The sequence below is a fragment of the Sander vitreus genome, chromosome 13 (genome assembly GCF_031162955.1).
Source record: "Sander vitreus isolate 19-12246 chromosome 13, sanVit1, whole genome shotgun sequence".
Lineage (NCBI taxonomy): Eukaryota > Metazoa > Chordata > Actinopteri > Perciformes > Percidae > Sander > Sander vitreus.
The window spans coordinates 4,196,594-4,218,347 of NC_135867.1; the positions used below are offsets into that span (position 1 = coordinate 4,196,594).

General features: G+C 40.1%; 2 protein-coding genes across 3 annotated transcripts; both read right to left on the bottom strand.

Annotated features, from left to right (window-relative positions):
• Window positions 1–469: 469 nt before the first annotated feature.
• Window positions 470–5,285, bottom strand: LOC144528199 (G protein-activated inward rectifier potassium channel 3-like). Its single transcript, XM_078266677.1, has 3 exons — window positions 5,091–5,285; window positions 3,037–4,231; window positions 470–663 (listed from the first exon to the last, which is right to left on the bottom strand). Exons 1-3 carry the CDS (start codon window positions 5,283–5,285, stop codon window positions 470–472), a joined length of 1,584 nt encoding a protein of 527 aa, XP_078122803.1.
• Window positions 5,286–8,914: 3,629 nt separating this feature from the next.
• zw10 (zw10 kinetochore protein) lies at window positions 8,915–20,874 on the bottom strand. 2 transcript variants are annotated; one of them, XM_078266215.1, is made up of 16 exons: window positions 20,671–20,874; window positions 18,164–18,298; window positions 17,604–17,705; window positions 17,165–17,242; window positions 16,119–16,278; window positions 15,191–15,343; window positions 14,224–14,421; window positions 13,999–14,135; window positions 13,712–13,894; window positions 12,963–13,186; window positions 12,398–12,469; window positions 12,129–12,298; window positions 11,784–11,914; window positions 11,493–11,624; window positions 10,971–11,173; window positions 8,915–9,611 (listed from the first exon to the last, which is right to left on the bottom strand). In XM_078266215.1, exons 1-16 carry the CDS (start codon window positions 20,773–20,775, stop codon window positions 9,491–9,493), a joined length of 2,304 nt encoding a protein of 767 aa, XP_078122341.1. In that variant the 5' UTR covers window positions 20,776–20,874; the 3' UTR covers window positions 8,915–9,490. The 2 variants fall into 2 exon arrangements, with proteins under 2 accessions (XP_078122341.1, XP_078122340.1); XM_078266214.1 differs by having other exon boundaries at window positions 14,218–14,421.
• Window positions 20,875–21,754: the final 880 nt, after the last annotated feature.

Below are 21,754 nucleotides of genomic sequence, written 5' to 3' on the forward strand. Positions count from 1 at the left end.
GGGGTTCGGCGGTTTGGTTTTCGGTGCATCAGCGCCAGCTACCCATGGAGGCCACTGGTGGTATTGCTACGAAAAATCCCCCTGCGGCAAGTGAGCCCATCTGCGGCCTAAAAAGCATTTTCCCCATATAGTCCTCCATATAGTTCTCTTAATACATAGGCCAAGAGGTAAAAAATAAAAAAATAAAAGTTAGTAAATGGACTTTTGATTCAACATTATTTTGCCTCACTACTTTTTCAATTGCCCAGAAAGGACCACAGACAACTGGGATCACCAGGGTGTTTATTTTTATTCAAACTCAACACAAAACATTACATAATGGGTCTAGATTAAATGAAAAGCAAACCTTATTACACATACAATAGAACAACATAAATTAGGGCTGCTCTGAGCTTAATATTCCTAAAGTAGCCCATGATTGTTTTGAGTTTATCAGGGAATATCACAATCACTCTTAGTCAACATTTTTCTAAAACACTTCTTTTTCCTTTGCTGTGCTGCTGTCTTTTGCACTGAGTGGGGACATTTGGACTTCAAAGGTTTTGTCAAATGCACTGTAGTCCACACGAAACGCCCCTTTCTCCAGGGAAATGCATGACTCAAATCGGTGGCCCCAAAGGACCTCGTCCTCTGTGTAGGACGTCCTCGCCTGGCATGTCATACCTGCAACACAACAAAGCATCAGGGTCGGGTAAATGTCACTTTATCGAGGAAAAAAACTTTTTTTTCTGGTCTCCCATCCACACTTGGCCAACATCCTTAAACCAATAAGAAGAGAGATTTTTCAAATGTGGTCTAATTTAAACTTTTCAAAACCACTAATAGAAGTTTCATACAGCCAGCAGTAACCACTGGGTCTGCTGTTTGGCACTGTTGGTGTTCTGTATCTTAAATCCGCAATCATCAGATCCTACACAAAACTTGTGTACAGCTACAGGTTGCTGTTATCTAATCTCATTACGTAACCAAATAGAGCCAATTGTAGCTTAAAATAAATTAAAATAAGTAATATGATATGATTTATATATGGTAAGTTCAGCTAACCAATGTCATAAATGTATAACGGATGTTGAGCGCATGATCAAACTTCAAGGTTGATGTTGCTCCAGGACCACTTTGTTGTCTTTATGATAGCCTGTAAAATACCAGTAAAAAACACTTTACATTGGTTTGCACTGTTTACATGTTTACAGTGGAAAAATTGAAGGAAGCAGCAATTGTTTTCAGCTTGTCAACGACTCAAACATGGCTTAAGTACTTCTGTTGCCGTCCAGTTTCCCGACAATTGCTCAGAATACACAGTACAATACAGAAGTTCAAATATCACTGCATCAAAGCTATTCCATATTTGTGCATGAGATAAAGGACATGAGCAAACAACAGCGTTCTCAAGGCTTGCTCATTAGTAGTGAGAGTGTGATTTATTCTGAACTCTATTTTCAGCACCCTGTGGAAGAAATCTTTTAAACTGTGCAGGATTAGACGAACTCTTTACACCAATGTAATTGTCATTTCTTGCTGTTAGATATGTCAAGGACAACAGCTGTGTTGGTTGTTCGGTGATACTGAAACACGTAATAAGTGAGGCCATGGTTTTTCTATCCAACCACACCTACTAGATGCACCATTAAACTTTGACAACTCTTTTTTCAGGACAGAAAAGGATCTGAAAATGCAACGTAGCGCTGTAGTACTCGAGATCGGTCTTGGTCTCGAAACCACTTTTTGAAGGTCTCGTCTGGGATTCGACACATTTTTACTCAATCTTGTCTTGGTCTCAGATAAAGAGGACATGGGATTTTATTTTAAGACCGGTGAAGACCACAACTGCAGGGAATATCACTAAATTGTCTGTGCATTGTCTGATCTATGTGTGAACATCATTACTGTGATCGAGTGTAACCTAAAACTTCCTGCTTCAAATGTAACCATAACTTGACTCATTTCTAATTTGAAGTTTGTTACTGTTAACCCCCTCTCCCCGCCCCCTTAACACGCACTCCCAAGAAAGTGAATCCTGGAGGCAGGAGATGAAGTTCTGGTTGTCTGGGAGATGTCAGCCAAATCTTCGGTAATACAATTTTGCTAACTAAACCTATAGACAGTATATAAAATGGACCAACAGATCCCGTTGCTCTGGACGGAGACCAGTGAAGGATATTAGAAGCACTTTTCTGGTGATGGCTGAGCGTTACTGAGCAGCCTCCAACTGAGCTCGAAGACGTAGATGTGACGTGAGCAACCTGTCTGAAAATTGTAAGTCTTCTGGTAGCTGTGCCAAGAGAAATCCCAATCATTCCCAATCTTGCAGAGACAGAGAGCGTAGGTATATGTAAGGAGATAACATGGACACAGGCTCATTTTTGCTAACTAAAATGCTAGTTAACGTTAGTAATTAAACTTAAACAGCAAATGTAAGTCGAAACTGCCTGCTTTAGAAATAAACAATGGACAAATAAAGTCTTTAAACGCTTCAGATGTAAAGTTATTCACTGTCAAATTGGTGCCAAAATGAATGGCAGTCAATGGAATGCTAACGTCGGGTGAGTGCTTGTTAGCATCAAAATGGCACCATAGGAGCTACGCGTTGTGAGGAGAGGCTTACCCCCTTGACTAAATCAGGACTCCCTGGGAGAAGAGTAACTGTAACTCAATGGGACTTTTCCTGGTTAAATAAATGTTGAAAAATAACCATATGGAGTTCATTTGCAAAACAACATCTCAAAGAAATGCAATGTAACACTGACTGAGAGCTGGGATCTTTCAGATCAGTTTTAAGGAGTGCCTATGGTTAGCATTTTCCACATTTTATCGTGTCATGCAGTGTGAGACTCGTCCTGCCTTGGTCTTGGTCTCAACCCCTCAAAGTCTTGGTCTTGTCTTGGTCATGATACACTCTGGTCTTGGTGATGACTTGGTCTCGGTTTAGGTGGTTTTGACTACAACACTGATGCTAAGTTTTGAAATGTAGCTGCATTACTATGGAGGTAACCTTATTTGGAAAACAGCACTTGACTTAAAAATACTTCTACAAACCCGATGCTTCCACGATGCCCTCCAGGATGACAATGATCTCGAAGGTCTCCCTCTTCAAACGCTCGGACCCCACCTCCCAGAAGGGGCTGCTTTCATTGATGATGTGGGTGATGGTCTGGGGTTCCACCAGGAGAAGCCTGTCTTGCCCACTGTCGTAGCCCAGATTGATTTCCGACTGCTCCAGTGGGATGAACTCGCCCTCCTTGGTCTGCCTGGATTTGATGAGCTTGGCCCTAATCTTGGCATCCACCATGTGGCTCGCTCTCAGATCACCAATGCGGAACAGCATGCACAGCTTCTCGTCACGCTCACATATGACGCATCTCTTGCTGAAGATCAGCGTCTGGGCTCTCTGCTGTGGCCGGGAGATTTTAACAAACATGCAGCCAACCATCAGAGCATCGATAATGGAGCCAAGGATGGACTGGACCATCAGGAGCACCGTACCCTCAGGGCAGTTGGCTGTCACCATCCTGGAGCCATACCCAATAGTCCTCTGGCTCTCTAATGACAGCAGCAGGGCGGAGAGGAAACTGTCTACATTGTGGAAGCATGCCTTCCATAGTGGGTCGTGAACATGTGCAATGTCGTCACGCAACCAGGCACCGAAGAGGTAAATTCCACCAAAGACCACCCATGTGAGAATATAGCACATAGTGAAGACCAGAAGGAACCAGCAAAACTTGAGGTCCACTAATGTGGTGAAAATATCTGAGATAAAGCGACTCTTGTCGGCAATAGGTCCCAGATTGACCCTGCACTTGCCATCCTTAGTGACGTAACGCTGGCGCTGATTGCTAGAAGGGACGTGCAATGAGTGCTCGTCACCCAGCAGCTTCCAGCGCTTCATGTGACTCTGCAGCTTCTCAGTCGCAGAGACGGGCATGTTGATGCTGCCAGTGGAGCATCTCGATTGCCACCTGGAGCTGAAACGCTTGAGATGTCTGCTGCGACGCGAATGCTGAGGCTTTGGCGTCTCCTCTACTGGTTCAAGGGTAGCTGATTGAATAGTGTGCGGTCGGGGGGGCTCTTGCTCAGCCGAAGTCAGAGCATGAGAGGACTTGCTGCAGGGACTCGGGGAGGGAGAAGCCTCCTGAGGTGGTTGGAGTGATGAGCACTTAGCATAGTTCAGGTTGTGGATGAGAGAGGCTCTTTTTGTGGTCATCATGGCAGAAACAGTAGATTTAGCTGTAGCCTGAAAGGAAGGAAAACAATGCACATTATGCACAAAATACAAAAGTATAAAACCACTAAATAAATGACAAGTAGATTAATGAGTTATGTCCTATTAAAGGCTGTCAAATTCTTAAGCGCCTCCAAAATGTGGCAGAGAAATGTGGCTGTGGATATTGGTGATACAGCCATATTGTGCCAGAAACTGGAGGACATGACCACCGTGACTGTGAGGCCGGGGGTCTGAGCTGTCCTAAAGGTGAGGTGCTACTGGTGCTATGATCATTAGTGTCTGATATGATATTATTACAAAAAAACTGAATTATGGGAATTAGGGTGTGGCATTAGCTCAGTCCGTGGGAGGGTCGCCGGTTCAAGTCCCTGTGCAGACCAAGTACGGAGTGTGGACTGGTAGCTGGAGAGGTGCCAGTTCATCTCCTGGGCACTGCTGAGGTGCCGTTGAGCAAGGCAGTTGCTCGGGGCACCTGTCCATTGGCAGCCCCCTTGCTTTGACATCTCTCCATTAATGCATGTCCTGTTTGTGCATGTGTGTGTATTTTGGAAAACAGAGTGAAACTACTCTCTCTTTAACTACTCCTTCTCCCTCATTGAAAAATCCTAAATCTATCACACGTTTGTGAATTGCATACTGGACCGTGATTGGTGGTTTCCAAACTAGTTCAAAATCATCTTGTACATTCACGTATTAAACTCAGATTTAAGGTGAGCACAATGACACTTTTCCATTTCAGCAGATGAAAACAGCCTTCTCAAACTTTGCACATACACCTCTTTGCAGTGAAGCTCAAATAAGTGAAGTAACAGTAAGAAAAACACATTTTTGAGTGGAGTTGGACATCCTATAATATAGAAAACTGTACCTTGCAGGTGTAAGGAGTGTAACAGGATGATTCTGACTGTGGTCGGGGCAGGTATGCCAGCAGATGTTTAGCAGTGAGAGTCTGCGTTGGGGGAATGGAGTTCCTGCGAGGCTCGATCCTGACGGAGCTCCTCATGTGACTGTTGCACTGACCATTTTGTAGCGTCTCTCTGCTGCACATCACAGTGGAGATCATTGCTGAGGTCCTCAAGTTGTTGATTTCTCTTCAGGTTTTGCCTCTGTTTGGGCAATGGAATTAAATAGTGAAATATGTCTATTATAACTATTTAACCTTTTAGCTTTTTTTGTTAGTGCTGCTTCAATACTTGTTGAATGATAATTTAGACAGTGGTGGCAGCAATCAAGAGGTTTTGACTAACCTTAACCTTCATGTACAGTTTTTTGTTGTTGCTCAAGGTCTTTTTATTGGTAGGCTATTTAAAGTCATATAAAATGCAATAAAGCACAGATATAGTTGGATGCACAATATATCCCCCCATTTCTGCTCCAACAGAGCCCCATCCCTATTAATAGTATTACTGTACTGTTTAGTAATCAAACTGAATGTATGTAAAATAAAATAAAAAAACAAAGTCAATGTGACAAATGTTGTGAGACACACAAAAACTAAAAAATAAATAATAATAAATGAATAAAAAAAAAAACATACCAAAATAAAATACAATTTAAAAGTTAGAAATAAATAAGTAAGCTATATTTAATATGAGGTCAGTAGTACAAAACTACAATACAATATGGCGTCCATTTCTACTGTATAAGTTAAAAATGGTTGCCATTTAGCATAAGATTTTTTAGCACAGCTTCTTGTGGAAAAGTGAATTTTCTACAATGTCAAATGATAACGGGCTTTATTTATTTATTTATTTATTATTTCAGGACAATGCACATTTGATGAACATGTACAGAAGTACACGTAAAAGTGCCAGATTGTAGCCCAAGGGCTAATTTCCATCTGTAGTCCATTCATCAGGTAGATATTACAATAAAAAGGACAAAAGATACACAGCAGCAACATTTGCTATATCAAACTAGGTAAAACAGGACGAAAGAAAAACAGGATAATTCATTAGTAAATGTTAAAACAAAGACACAATTCATTAGTATGCTCCATCGAACTAACACGGCACAGCATACAGGTAAATATGACCACATGCTTGGTTAGCTCCAAGCCAGATCCAAGACCAAACATATACAGCAATAACATTTGTTATATAAAACAGGGAGAAACAGAATGATAGAAAAATAAACAAGACAATTCATTAGTAAGTGTTAATCTAAAAGAGATGCAAAAGCTATCATATTGTTTGCCTGGTAACTAAGATGTATATCTTGTGGACTCCAAATACTGCAGTAGAAGCAGAAGGGTCTGTGGATTGTTTTTTAACCAGGGCAGCAGTTTTCAGATTACATTATGTTCTTACATAATTGCAAAAAGGTTCTCCAATGTTTTCCCAGTTAGCCTTTTAAAATGATATCAGATTAGTAAACAGAATGGGCCTTTGGAGCATTGGATGAATGGTTGCTGATAATGGGCAATGGAGATATTGCATTAAAGATCAGATGACTTCTTTCTACAACAGTCGAGAAGCCTTTTGCAATTATGTAAGCACATAATGTAATCTGAAAACTGCTGCCCTGGTTGAAAAAAACAATGCAACTGATCTCAGCTGGTATTCTGTCTGTAATGGAGTGGAATGGACATTTCTAAGTGACCCCAAACTTTTGACCGGTAGTGGTACATATGTACCATATGCTGCCCTTCCAAGAACAAATCTCTGAGATCCCTCCAGCTGCGACTATAGATCAGCCTGATGATGTATGAAGACGTGCCAAAAGCAAATATTGCTTTACTTCCTCATTTGGAGTAACATGAGGTCTCATCAGTCTGAAGTGGGCTGATCAGTGTCTCCGTCACTGCTCCAATTTGCTACACATGTAGGGATTATCACTAATCCTCAAAATTAATCGGGAAAAATCAAGGAGGAACACGATGGATTTGAAAAGATTACTGCCAGAAGGCTTAGAGAAAGTATTGTCCAGATGTGTCCAAGTGAACTGTGATAAATTCCCTTGTCATTGTGACTATTGTATCACAACACTAACACACATACAAAATGTGAACAAGTTTCTGAATCCACACAAAAGTACATATAATGTACTACAGTGTAACATACAGCTTAACTACACAATATAACCAAGTAAACTTAAGTAACTGAGGTACTTCATACATAATGGGCACAGCAGTAAGGTTACAGCGTTACACTGATTCAAATGTTGAAAGATCAGAAAACTCCTGATCTACATAGCATAGTTTAAATTGCAAATAAAATCGAGTATTTTCACAAGTGTTAACATATAGTGGAAATAAAAGCATTTTTACATCTCAACTATTTAAATCTACATAATGTTAAAAATGTTTTTTTTCAGATCTCTACCACCGATTTATCTGCTGAATAGAACGTACAAAAAGAAAAGATAATGACATACCTCTGTAGAGCACACCTTTAGATGAATACAGCTGCTGCCAGAACTTAACTTCCTTGTTGGAGTCATCAGGTTTGATCAGATGAAGTAGGAGACACTGTTGGAGAGTGTGAGGAGGCTCTGCTGTGTGACTGTCCAGCTGTTTGTCTCCTCCCCCCGGCCCGGCCGGCATCATTCACAGAGCAAAACACTGCATGTTGGGGCTGCTGCAGCTCCACAGACATTAGGGACAATAGATTCCTATTATAATGTGTAATAATATTTATTTTAATAGCACTTTTCTTAACAAAGTTACGACTCATCAATCTCTCCGATTGATCTTGTGTATAAGTTGACGTTTTCTCCTGGGAGACACTTAAGGTTTCCCTCCCTCTTGAAGTGTCCAAAATGGAAATGGTTCACCCAATGAGGAGCAGGAATATGCTCTGGTGCCCTTCCCATTACATTTGATATATCTCTTTTGTTTAAGGGAACATTTTGGCCTGCTAGTGGCGCAAAAAGGAGGTCAAAGGTGCCTTACATTACATTACATTTCATTTAGCTGACGCTTTTATTCAAAGCGCCTTCCAATAAGTGCATTCAACTGTGACGGTGTAAACTCGGAACAGCAAGAATCAAATACAATAAGTATATTAGCTTCAATAAGCCAAACTACAAAGTCCTACATAAGTGCAATTCTTTTTTTTATATAACCATCATCTTCTTAGCCAACATGCAGTCGGAAAAGATGTGTTCTTAGCCTGCGACGGAATATGTGTAAACTTTCAGCTGTCCCTCGCAGTGAGGGAGCAGAAAGCAGGTTTGCCAATGCAGAGCGGAGTGGACGGGCTAGGGTGTATGGTTTAACCATGTCCTGGATGTAAGCTGGGCCCGATCCTTTTGCAGCACTGTGCGCAAGTACTAGTGTCTAGAAGCAGATTCCTTAAAAACATAAAGATTTATCATTTGAAGTGACCATGAATGAACATTTTTAGAGCTAGTACTTTTTGTTTCATGCGATCAGAATGCTGAATGCGTATCCTATTTAGGATATCACAAGCATCTCACCCTTCTCCCATTATATTTTAATGTTATGGCATTAGTTTTTCACCTTATTTTTCCCCCTTATTAGAATATACTAGAGCTCTGCACATGTGGTGCAGAGGACACAGAACTGACCCTAAACTTTGGAAAGTGCTTGCAAGGGCATTACACAGCTGCTGACAAAAGTATAGGCAGTTGCAATTTCTTCCAACAACACACTCATCATTGTGTACTGGCAAGGAAGCATGCCCTGCCACCAAGATCATCATCATATTAATCAAAAACACATGGAAAAGGTTCTGAAAATGGAGTCTTTTGGTTTATTTGGACAAGTAATAAATACATGACAGAAGAGTTCAGTTTAATGGTTTGAGATGCAAGGTCCAAGGAATCTTTGTCAGAACTAAATGGTCGTTTAGGTTCAAACAAACTCTCCTGAAATGACATCAGTACAGAAAAGCTGAAGTTTGATTAACAATGTCAAGCAAAATTAACCCTGGATAAGACATCACGTCAACAGATGGCAGGCCGCTGGTTACACAACCTCAGTTGGCTTTGTCGTGGTAAACCCACGACAAGCTATATGACTGGAGGCTGCAGGATGTAAAGAAGCCTTCGTGTAATCTCTGAAGGACTAATTGCAGTCTGGATGCTGACAAGTAACATATCCCACAGATTGATTACAACCTGCTTACAGACCGACAGCACCTCCGTCAGACACTGTCTGTGACGAACTGTTGGACCTAAACTGTGAATGCATAGATGTGAATGCATATATTTAACGCAACAGAAAATGGAAATGATTAAAGGAGTAAATTATATTTTCCTCAGAGGAAAAAGTGCTGTAGTATCTTTCTTTTTGCTCCAAGTATTCTATCTGATTTTGGTGAGAGCAACAGCTCTCCTCTCTGTATTCTGAAACAAGGCTCGGATCAGATTCTTCACCTCCGAACTGGAGAACTCCAACGCCAGCGGCCCTTTACCGTCAGCCCACCTGTGGAGAGGAATCGCAGACAAATCAGCCAATCGCAAACATTAAAAGGGGGAAAAAGTATGATGGTACCCAGAAGCTTCTTTCAATACCAAAGAGGCACTCACATACACTCACCTAAAGGATTATTAGGAACACCAGTTAAATTTCACATTAATGAAATTATCTAATCAACCAATCACATGGCAGCTGCTTCAATGCATTTAGGGGTGTGGTCCAGGTCTAGACAATCTCCTGAACTCCAAACTGAATGTCAGAATGGGAAAGAAAGGTGATCTAAGCAACTTTGAGCTTGGCATGGTTGTTGGTGCCAGACGGGCTGGTCTGAGTATTTCACAATCTGCTCAGTTACTGGGATTTTCACGCACAACCATTTCTAGGGTTTACAAAGAATGGTCTGAAAAAGGAAAAACATCTAGTATGCGGCAGTCCTGGGGGGCGAAAATGCCTTCTTGATGCTAGAGGTCAGAGGAGAATGGGCCGACTGATTCAAGCTGATAGAAGATCAACTTAGACTCAAATAACCACTCGTTACAACCGAGGTATGCAGCAAAGCATTTGTGATGCCACAACACGCACAACTGTGAGGTGGATGGGCTACACCAGCAGAAGACCCCACCGGGTACCACTCATCTCCACTAAAAATAGGAAAATGAGGCTAAAATTTGCACGAGCTCACCAAAATTGGACAGTTGAAGACTGGAAAAATGTTGCCTGTTCTGATGAGTCTCGATTTATGTTGAGACATTCAGATGGTAGAGTCAGAATTTGGCGTAAACAGAATGAGAACATGGATCCGTCATGCCTTGTTACCACTGGGCAGGCTGCTGCTGCTGGTGGTGGTGTAATGGTGTGGGGGATGCTATCCTATCACTATGGGCCAACATTTCTAAAGAATGCTTCCAGCACCTTGTTGAATCAATGCCACAAAGAATTAAGGCAGTTCTGAAGGCCAAAGGGGGTCAAACACGGTATAAGTATGGTGTTCCTAATAATCCTTTAGGTGAGTGTAAGTCAGTTTACTAACAAGCATAAAAAACACTTGTATAATGTCTTCTGTGGCAGTGTTTTTGGAGTTTGACTCAGCCTAAAGACTAAAAGTCAGGACAACTTTAAGGCTAGTGGGAACAAACGTAAAATAGAACTGGCCGACCGGGACATTATTCTTTGAACTCAGTTAATTAAAGTCCAGATTATGTAGGTATATTTTGGGAAATGAGCAGAACAAGCCTGAGCATAATCTCTGATTTAAACAAATAAATATGTATCATCAATTTATATTTTTTAAGACCAGCAAATACCCCAGACTTTCCTTTTATTCATTTTATATTATAATCTATTGATACTTTATTGTTTCCTGACCTGTTGACTATCTCCTGCAGGCTGGCCCGCAGCACGATGACCAGCTCCTTGAAGGTACTCCACTTCCTCACGTAGAGAGGCACTTCCTCCTGATACTTCTTGTTCTTGTTTTCCTCGGCCAGAGGGATGAAGACCAGCGGCCCTTCCTCAATAATGGTTTGACACAGAGTGTGAAGGTGCTCCCCGTCCTCAGAGGAAATATCCTGTGGAAATAAAATCCTTATTGATCATTACATACAGTTGATCATAATCATATCAAGATTATATCATTTTTCTGTGTTTGAACTCAACAAATGTGGGTATTTAATCAACCTGGGACTACATCCAAAATAAAACAGCTATCAGAACCCTTAACTACTGATGGGATTAGTGCTGTAGAAATGTAAATAATCTTAACCATTATACAGTAGTTACAAATAATTCATCTCCCCTCTGTGTTTTTTTTTTTTTTACCTGGCCTTTATCAGTGGCTTTATGACTAGGATTTGATTGTTTGTGGCTTAAAAAAAAAAAAAGACAAACCTCTAGCATCATGATTTTGGAAATGACTTCTGTGATGGCTGTGTTGAGGAGGTTGCCCATGGCTTTACAATAGATGCTGACTGGTAGGACATCCTGCCACACTGTGCCCAACTGCTTCAACTGATGGATGACCTGCGCAAAAGCAAACAGATGACCACGGTATGATTGGGAAGCGGTGCATGAATAAAAGAATTTATTGATTTGGCTCATGCAGTCATAGCTATAGCCTGAAAGCGCATAAACACCATTTTTGCAACAGTTAAATATTATTTTCAAGGCTTTTCTTCTCACCTGTCTTACTGCTTTGCTGGCTGCAATGTAGTTGTCTTCATCATCCAGGTTGCTGAAATTGTGAGCGGTGGAAAGTCTCTCCAACAGTTCAGCTCTCTGGACGTTCATCTGCGCCAAGAAGCACTGGGCACCTGGAGGAAAATGACAAAAGGGTGCTCAGCATATTTCAAGGCAATCTGCAGATTAGATGTTTATATTTCGTATGTTGAAAGTGGACATTTTGGCCCGGTGGTGACTTGTTGTCTGTGGACCATGAATGTCCGAGAACAGGAGTCATTTTGGAGATGAAGTTCTGTACCAAATTTCATGGCAATGTGGTCGACAGTTGTAGAATTATTTGTTTACCCAGTTTCCTGAATCCGGGCACCATGTCAACAAATGTCGCAACGCCCTCGCTGAGGGGCTGTGGCAGGTGAGCTCTGAAATGGTGGCCCAGGGTGAGCAGGTGGTGGGCCAGGTACATGCAGTTGTTGTGCTGGATGGCAGCCAGGTGAGGGAACTTGAGCAGGTTCTCCCTAGATGGAGTAGCAGAGAAAAAGAAGGCAACCATTTACACTTTGAGGAGAAATGTGTTTGTTTTGATCTGCTCTGTTATATGACGGAAACATCCTTACTTGTGGTACGTCGGGACGACATCGTAGAACAGCTGAAAGATGTTTCTCACGGTGAAGAAGAGTTGTAATGCACTAAAAAGAACAGAAAGATTGATTACATTTTACAACACTTATTCATTGATGATATTCTGACAAGCCTCAACCCTCCCTGCCCGGTGGCCTAATAAAAAACTAATCATTGTGGAACTGGCAGGATCCAGTGAAGCTTGACTCTGCCTCAGGTCTAGAGGTCAGGTTATCTTGGCCTCTGCTGCTTCATTTTGGACCACTGTTCCACCTAGTTTTGAGTGTGATGTTGATAGGACTTTTTAATGTAGGTATTATCTATGTCACATCTTTTATTGCCATTGCAGCTGTATTTACTTATGTAGCTTCACAGTGTTTTGCAATGATGATACATCAACAATGCTGTGAGCCAAAGACAATTTACAAGAACGGAAAAAAAAAAAGTTGATCAAATAATCACAAATAATGCTGAAACTTTACAGCATATGAAATGACTGTCAGGGGACTCTTCCGTTTAAAAACATTTGAGGTAGGTAGGTCTCTGAGCACTGTAACGCACCATTGTGTGGAGCTTCCAACAGCTTCACTCAGGGTGTTGAGCGCCAGCTCCATAAGCTGCTGCACCGACTCGCTGATGCGGCAGGCTGGCAGACACATACTCCACGGAGACAGCTGCTTTTTGTTCTCCATTGTTATCTCGTTCTTTGTGGTCTCGTGCTTCACCTTCAGCTCCGAAGCTGGAACAGGCAGCTTGGGAAGACGCAGCTTGTAGTCTGGTGTGATCTAACAGAGTAAGAGAAAATTGGTGCAAAAAGACAAACAAATAAGCATGTGGAGATTCTGGGGGGATATTTCATGTAAATTTGGACTGCAGCACAATGCAATGTAATACAATAGTGCCCGATAGTGACAATCCATCTTCCAATGTCAAATAAAGAAGAGTCTGGTAAAAAAATGCTAACTGCTAGAAAAAAAAAGAAATCACTGTGATGGTTTCCAAGAGCCTGAAAGGGGAGAGTGCAAGTGCATGAACATAAACAGAGCGAAGTAGTAGCTGCACATGCACTGCAAATGTGAGATTTACATCAATCAGAAGTAGACATATTTCATGGTTCATTATATGAGAGAAAAGGCTTCAAGGTTGCCTCTGACTGATAGCATCCCTGGGAAACACTTGTTACTAAGACTTACTAAGTAAATAACATCCATGTTTAATGTTTCCTGTTTTCCATTTCAGTCTGTAGCAGCTGAGTCAATCCCCAGTCTCCAGTTTACTCATCCAGACACTCAGCCCTAGCTCACACATACTTTGACGGTGTTGTGCATCTTGGAGGTCATGAGTTTGCGGGCTGCCACGATGACATCCTTGCACTTCTTGCTGGCAAAGTGACAGTTGACATCCCTGGCATATTTGAGCAGGTCTGTGGAATCGCCCTGCAGAAACTCCATCTCCTTCAGAGACTTCTCAAACTCTTCCGTTTCCTTGATCACCTTGAACGTGTACAACAAAACGCATATTCAGTAAAAATGTAATTCTGTTTTGTGTCACTAAAATATCATTATACTATGCAAACTGCTGTCAGGTCCATACATACAGTGTTGTATTTCTCCAGCTGGCTGCTGTTTGTGGGGATGGAGTAGAGCAGACACTCATGGATGATGCACTTGGACATTTCCTCCCAAATCAGCTCCCCCAAGATAGCCGAGAGCTTTTTATCACCAATGGACACATCTGAAAATAATAATAAGTAAAACACAGTGAAATAGAGCAAGCTTTAAGCATGATACATCATTTCGTTATGGGCCCAGCTGACCTGTACCTAGCAGGTGTGAGTGCAGTGTCCTGAGCACCAGGAGCAGTTTGCTGTAGACTTGTGAAGGAGTGGATCTCTCATTGTTGCTGTCTTCCAAACACTGTAAGGCCAAGACGGTTCCCTCACCCTGCTGCTCTGTTACCCTCACTGACAGTGAGGGGTACATCACCAACGGCTTCAGCATGGTCTTCAACAGCACCTGACCTGAACAACAACATAAACCAGCAGCACTGAGCACATTCTGACCTTGGATACATTGTGCTGTAGAGCTAGAGCGACAAATCAGCTGATAATACCTTATTGCAGATACATAAATATCAATGAACATATCAGCCGATAAGGTGCAAGAAACTGCAGAGCAGAAATGCCAAAAATATGCTTATAAACGATGTCTCCATTACAGAGTCTACCAGAGGGCACTGACTGGTTCCAGTTCTCAAATTTAAAATGTTTTGCGTAAAACATATACAAGACCGTTCTGAAGTTTGTAATCAGCTGTTATATTGACATTTTTTACTTCTTTCCTTCAGTAATAACTAGTTAAAAACAGAATAAATCAGAGACCAAATGTATTATTTACATTTGAAATAGGCCACAAAAGAAGAGGAATTCAATGATTCAAACTTTCATTTAGTGGATGTCCACAGTGTCGCATGATGGGAGAATACTGTTGGATTAGTTTTCCAATCCAGAAAAGCGATCATTATTTAAGCAACGGCAAAATGTGGCTCTAAATATTGAGTTGTTGTGTTTTTCTTTGGGCCCTCTGCAGTCTACTCAGTGGTTAGACTGGAGATGTTGAAACTGTGATTTGTCAGTCTGTAGTATGTTCAGCTGATATTCCCACAGTGCTAACCCTAGACCAACCTTTTTCTATGATGAAGTTATGAAGAAGAAAAGGTATGAAAACACAATTAGAATAGATTATGAAAGTACTGCATATTTAACAGTGAGCAGTGTTGCTTGCTCTTACTGAAGAGTTTGATCTTGTGCTGAAGGTCTCCCTGGATGGCCAGAGCTTGCAGGACGCAGCGCAGCAGAGCTGTTGGTTTCGCTTCACCGTCCTTAGTGCACCCATGGCTCAGATTCAGCTTCACCTTCAGGAACGACTTCAGACCTGCAGGCTCTGGTGATACACGTCCAACAGTCACTACTAATGCCTCAGATAGGTTTGCTGTCAGGCTTTGAAATATGCAAAACAAGAAATGCTAACAAAATAAAAATCAGTTCATAAAATAAACCAAATGTGTACAAGCTGGGTCGGAGGGATCCCGGATAATGTTCTGGGATTTTTTTTTGAGACAATGACTGGAATTAATGTCATTAGGTGAAAGGTATTCACACACGACGATACACTGGTAAGAGCAAATGAGGTTTAACCATGTATTCAGCTAATTTAAATAGCTTGTGTTACTGTATTGTGTGAACAGTTTACTTCATTTAATATTTTATGTGTCGTTTTCATTTGCGGGGTGCAAATGTTCCAACAAAACAAGTTCCTTCGAGACTATTTTGCAGAGCCACCATTGCTACGTTTGGAGTTTTGGAGCTTAGACGATTGTGATTGGTTTAAAGAAATGCAAACAACCCAGAGCGTTTGTTTCTTCTATCCCAGAATGTATGTGTGGTAGAGCCAGGACTTACTCTACAGCGCTGTAGAGATAGGTCTGGTAATGCGCGACTATGTAAAAGGTGAGAGCCAGAGAGTACCCTGATCAGTATCATATGTATACCTACATGTAGACGCTGTATGAAAGAAAAGGAACTCTAAGTAAAGTCTTTGACCTTTGAGACAACACTGAAAACTGCATTGCATCAAGTTTGGCTTATTTTGTTTGATGAACCTACTTTTTCCATCTGACACACACGCACATTGAAAAAAGAAAAGAAAAAAGTCTTACCCTTTGAGGACGGTAAACTCCAGATGACAAGGCGCTTCCATTCATCTCCCAGGTGGTAAATTAAGTTCTCTCTCTGCACTGTCAACTCAGAGCTAAGAGCACTGAGCAGTGGCAGCTGGGAAGTCTTCCAGCCCTTCAGTGAATCCACACTGGCCCTTGCCTGGAAAACAATCAGTCAAATCCGTATCAATCAGTATTTTTATATGGATTTTATTTTAGTCATATAGTCCAATGTCACAAATTTGCCTCATGGGGGTTTACAATCTGTACAGCTTAAGACACCCTCTGTCCTTAGACCCTCAATTCAGTTAAGGAAAAACTCCCCTCCAAAATACCTTGGAAAAAAAGCTCAGAAAGAGCACCAGAGGTTTCTTTCTCTCTCCCTGGACGGACAGACATGCAATAGATGTGTGTACATTATACACCAACATAACCTCCCCTATGTTTGACTTTAATTTAAAAAGGTATGGCGTGCCTATTTTAACTGTATAAAAGCTTGTCCACACAGATGTTTCAGCTGCGTTTTTCAGTCATCACAGTTGATCCAGACACTCTTTTCACATGACTGAATGGAATGGCGTTGCTGCAAAAACGCATGCACGCATGTGGGTTTTTTTTGTGCCAAATAATGCCTGTAGCACACCAAGATGGCATGTTTTCCCTCTTACAGCTATTCTTTTGACATTAAACAAGTTAAAGCCAATTTCCAGGCTCACCTGGACTTTAGACTGGGCACTCCTGATCAATTATATCAAAGAAAAACTGCACTGCAGGGTAAAAAAGTGCAGTCACAACATCTTCTTTTTTTGGAAGTAAGCTACACACGGCACACAACAGTGACTGGCAGTGATTTGTTGTGGGTGATATCGGTGATATGTAATTTGGTCTATTACAGTGGTAGTTGACAGCCTGCCTGAAGAAATATACCGTACATACAGAAGGAGCTAAATCTGCTCAGTTAGTGTGCCGTAATTTCAGTTTTCAATAAATTGCCCAGCCCTAGATCAGAGTGGAGGATGTGCAGAGATGATGTAAGATGTTCTTACCCTTTCCAGATGGTTAGCTGCATCAACATACTTCTTGTCCAGTAAAGCTTTGTTGGACTCCTCCATTGCACTGTGAAACTGAGTCACACACAAGATATGACAGTAAGATTCAAACATGTCACTTATGGATGCTAATACCAGTTTCTCTGCTAAAACAAGTCTAAGTCAAAATTTTATTTAATGTATGGCAAACCCAAAGCCCTACCAGTACAATGCATACAATAACTGTTATGAGCTCATTAATGAAATTAATTAATTGAAAAGTATACATTATCTTTTCTTCTTCAAGAAAGTGACATTAGCATCCTTACGATTTCGAGATGTAGAAAAGCAAGTTACTTTTAAAATATATATATATATATATATATATATATGTTCATAGTCTATTTAATTCAATTTGTGACTACATATTATTTTACTTTTGCCATGTATGTTGTACCTGTTTTAGGTGTCCAAGCATTGTCATTATGATAGTATTTTTCTCCAGCTGCTGCTTTAGCTTTGCATACTCCGCCACAGCCACGTGGATATTCTGCTGCACCTGTCAACACACACAAACACCCAACGGTTAACAACTATTTGATAGATTTAATTTATTTAGCACATGTAAAAAAAAACAACTAAATAAGTAAAAAAAGACATGCAAAGGAAACTGAGAAAACCCTCAAGGGGCTTGACATGTTGGGATCTCTAAAAGAATTCAAGAAAAGGTAGAATATAGAAAATAAAAACATAAAAAACAATATAAAAAAAAGAAAAAGGGACAGAAGAAATTAACAATTAAATGAGGAGAGAAAATAAAGAATGAAGAAAGAGAAAAAAAAGGAAAAGTAATTAAGAAAAAAAAGAAAAGACAAGAGACACGTTAGGCTACTGATAGAGTCAAATAAATATACATACTGTGAATCCACCTCGAGTAGAACTTAATCCAGTCTGTTCTACTCTTTCAGGGAACCGGGCTTAAATATTTCTTTCATGTATAAACAGTTTCACACATACCTCAGTCTCAATGCAGTTTCTGAGGGCATCCATTTCTTTGGAGACCTCATCAACCTGTACCATAAGCTCCTCAGATCCTTGAAGACTAGGGAGGAAGTCACCATACCGCTTGTTTATCATGTCACATACTTCTTCCTATAAAATAAACATGAAGAAAACAGAGTTAATAGATACACTGTAACAAGACCTTTTTTTAAGCCCAGAGCATGACTGTTTGCAGTTTGTTTAAACTTAAAGCCAATTATGTATGGCTGTAAGTATATCATAACACTCATCCACACAATAACAGAAAATACAGTCTTTATACTGTCTATATCACAAGTTAATGCATGCTTAAGTGCATCAAATTATGACTGAATCAGTCTATTGAACAACAGTGTTAACCCAGAATAACACAAGGTCATCAACAAAAGCACACAGAGGCAATATATAACTATAATAAAGAGGAATCACAGCTAAATAAAGTGCATTTAATCAAATATATTCCATTTATAATATAACAGAAAAGCAGTGTGACGTTTCATATGGGAGGCTATTACTAATTATTACTACAGATTGATGGTGTACATTTTTTTGTCAATGTTGAGTTGATGGTTTCAGCACTACTTCTCCTGTCCATAACTTACCTATGATAAAACTAATTCAGACCCTCAAAAACTTACAATTAGGTTACTTTTTTTTTTTTTTAAACGGCCATTTTGACAACGTTCATATACAACGTTTGACATGCACAAAGCTGAAGTCAGCAAAACTCTGATGCACTCATGGTAAACTTTATCCAGCAGTGGAGGAAGTACTGGCATCCTATACTGAAGTAATACCACACTGTAAAAATACTCTGTTACAAGTAAAAGTCCCCCATTGAAAATGTTCCTTCAGTAAAAGCATGTAAGTTTAATAGGGTTGGGTACCAAAACGCGGTGCCAATAGGGCACCGGTTCTGACGTAAACAATAGTAACGAGACCGAATAAGAACGAAAATTTCGGTACCTGACGTTTTTTTTTCCTCCGTTAAGCGGTGACTGTATTTCCCTGTAGAGGATTACAACACGTAACAGTAACCGTCTAAGCTGCCGTTGTCAGAAAAACAACACAGACGGTGCGTTTACTTGAAACTCGCCAGCCTTGTGGTGCATTCAAAGTTATTGTAAAATACCCTTTTCCCATCTGGTGCTTGTTTTTGTCGTTTACCAGCAATTTACTGGTGAAATAAGTCATTGTTATTACATTATTAATCAATCATTTAATTTTGACCATATGGCCTTAGCAATAAACAAGCCGTTCTTTAATGTAGCCAACTGTCGTTTTGTGCTCCTTTTTTTTTTTTCTATCATTAGATTAGTATTACTCATGCATTAATGTATAAGCAGGATTTTACTGTTGGAGTTGGTTGAGCTGGAGCTCATTATAAAACTATTAACTAATGATTAGTTTTATTATGGATTTATCTGCTGGTTATTTTCTCCATTAATTGATTGATTGTTTGTTTTTTAAAAACCGTGATAATAGTGAGAAATGGCATCCCAATTACCCGGAGCCCAAAGTGACACCTTTAAAATATTTGTTTTGTCCAACAAATCTGATAATTTGTGAAGCTGGAACCATTACATGTTTTTACATGATTATATAGTTGTTCAATAAGCTCTTTATATGTTCTGTATTCACACATTTTAACATGTAAAGTAACTAAAGGTGCTAGATAAATGCTTTGTTTCTTTATTTATACATATAAAAATGTAATAAATAATTTGAAAGAGAATGTAAAGGAGAACTGCCTAAAAACCCTTGAAGAGTGACATTCTCCTGGCAGCATATTACAGGAAATAATCACGTCATGTAATATACACAATTTGTATGCATCTATTAATAATTTTACACACACATCAAGAACACTGATTCATAATACATGCAAGTAACAAACTTAGGGCATGCGCATTCATGTGACATTGCTTAGAGTCCTCACAAGACAAGAAAGACAAAGGAGAATATAAACGCACACAGAAAAAAAGAAGCAAACATTTTAATATGCCTTAATGCAGTGAAGTAAAAAGTAGAAGTACAAGTAACGTTACCTCAACTGTGTACTTAAGTAAATGTACTTAACGTTAGTTACATTTCACCACTGACTTCATTCAATACAGCGACCTACTGTAAGACAACTCTAGTGCAACTAATATAACGTTTTATATTTTCTTAAGGATTTAAATACAGCCACGTAGTCAGATGCCACCACCGAGTTGACAGCAAATATAACGTTAGCAGCTAAGTCTTAATGTTACTAGCTAACGATAATGCCCTAAATTAAACTAGCTGAATAGTCCGCTGTGTATTAGCTAATACGTATTTGCAGCTTAGTCTTATTTTTAGAAAGAACCGTAAACATTTAGCTAACGTTTGTCAAAGAATAAGAGAGGTTTCATGACTTTCAGTGTTAGCGCTAACTGCTAACGCTGGTTCAAACTTTACTTAGCGTTGCGTAGCCAATGCTATGCTAGCTAGTGGATTACCTTTGTATCTTCCACCTTGCGCGACATTTTGCTTATTTTGCTGGACAGGTCCTCTTTCTCCAGTTTGCCAGAGCTGGCGAGGACTTCAGTCACAAACGACGCCATGCTGTATCTATACAGGAACGTTATAACGTTTTACAAAACTGTGACAGATCAGCACAACAACAGCTCAGGACCCGCCAGGCGGTCTGATTGGTTTGGAGATGTCGCCTTCTTCTTCGCTTTACATTTGATGGTAAAGTGCTATCATACCGTCCTATTACCGCCCCCTGTGCTGAAGGTAGGAACTTAACGGACTGTTGAAGAAGTATTCAGATCCTTTACTTCAGTAAAAATTCTAATATCACACTGTGAAAATATATCTATCTACTATCTACTACACTACAAGGAAAAAATTGCATTCCAAAAAATAACAACTATAGTATTATCAGCTAAATTAAAGTAATAGTAGCCTACTCATGTGTGCAGTAACATGTTTCTGTCAGTGTTTTACTACTACTAATAATAATAATAGTGCTGCATAATGTGTATGTTGCATTTTACTGCTCTAGATGTTTAATGTTGGGCTAATTTGAACTCCTTTACTGTTGGGTAGTTTAATCTACAGCAATGCATCATCATCAACCATGTATCTCTAAAAAGTTTAAAACTTTTCATGGTGTCAGAAAAACAGCCCTGACGATGCATTTTCCAGCTGATCCGAGAGGCTTTTTAAATACTTTAATAAGCTTAAGAAGTAGGATAATAGTCTCAACATATAAAGGAACACTTCATTCTTCAGTTTATCACAAACATTCAACATCAACACATCTGGAGATACATGGTTTCCACTGGACAGGAAGGGGATGAAAAACTGTCAGACTAATGTAGTGGAGTAAAAAGTACGACATATTCCTCTGAGATGTAGTGGAGTAAGTATAAAGTTGTATAACAAGGAAATACTCAAGTAAAGTACAAGTACCTTGAATTTGAACTTAAGTAAATGTAGGCTACTTAGTTGTATTCCACGACTGCAATCAAAACACTTTAGACAAAATGTGTTGACATGTTTGGTGAGGAGAGGAGACTAGCATATAATTACATT

Excerpts from the sequence above, each read along its gene's own strand:
- LOC144528199 (XM_078266677.1), bottom strand. The coding sequence starts at position 5,285 with ATGATCTCCACTGTGATGTGCAGCAGAGAGACGCTACAAAATGGTCAG. Across the intron at positions 4,232-5,090 it reads ACACTCCTTACACCTGCAAG|GCTACAGCTAAATCTACTGT; the intron begins GTACAGTTTTCT and ends CCTTCCTTTCAG. Across the intron at positions 664-3,036 it reads GGGCATCGTGGAAGCATCGG|GTATGACATGCCAGGCGAGG; the intron begins GTTTGTAGAAGT and ends GTTGTGTTGCAG.
- zw10 (XM_078266214.1), bottom strand. The coding sequence starts at position 20,775 with ATGGCGTCGTTTGTGACTGAAGTCCTCGCCAGCTCTGGCAAACTGGAG. Across the intron at positions 16,279-17,164 it reads CAGCTAACCATCTGGAAAGG|GCAAGGGCCAGTGTGGATTC; the intron begins GTAAGAACATCT and ends ATTGTTTTCCAG. Across the intron at positions 13,187-13,711 it reads AGATGCACAACACCGTCAAA|ATCACACCAGACTACAAGCT; the intron begins GTATGTGTGAGC and ends TTACTCTGTTAG.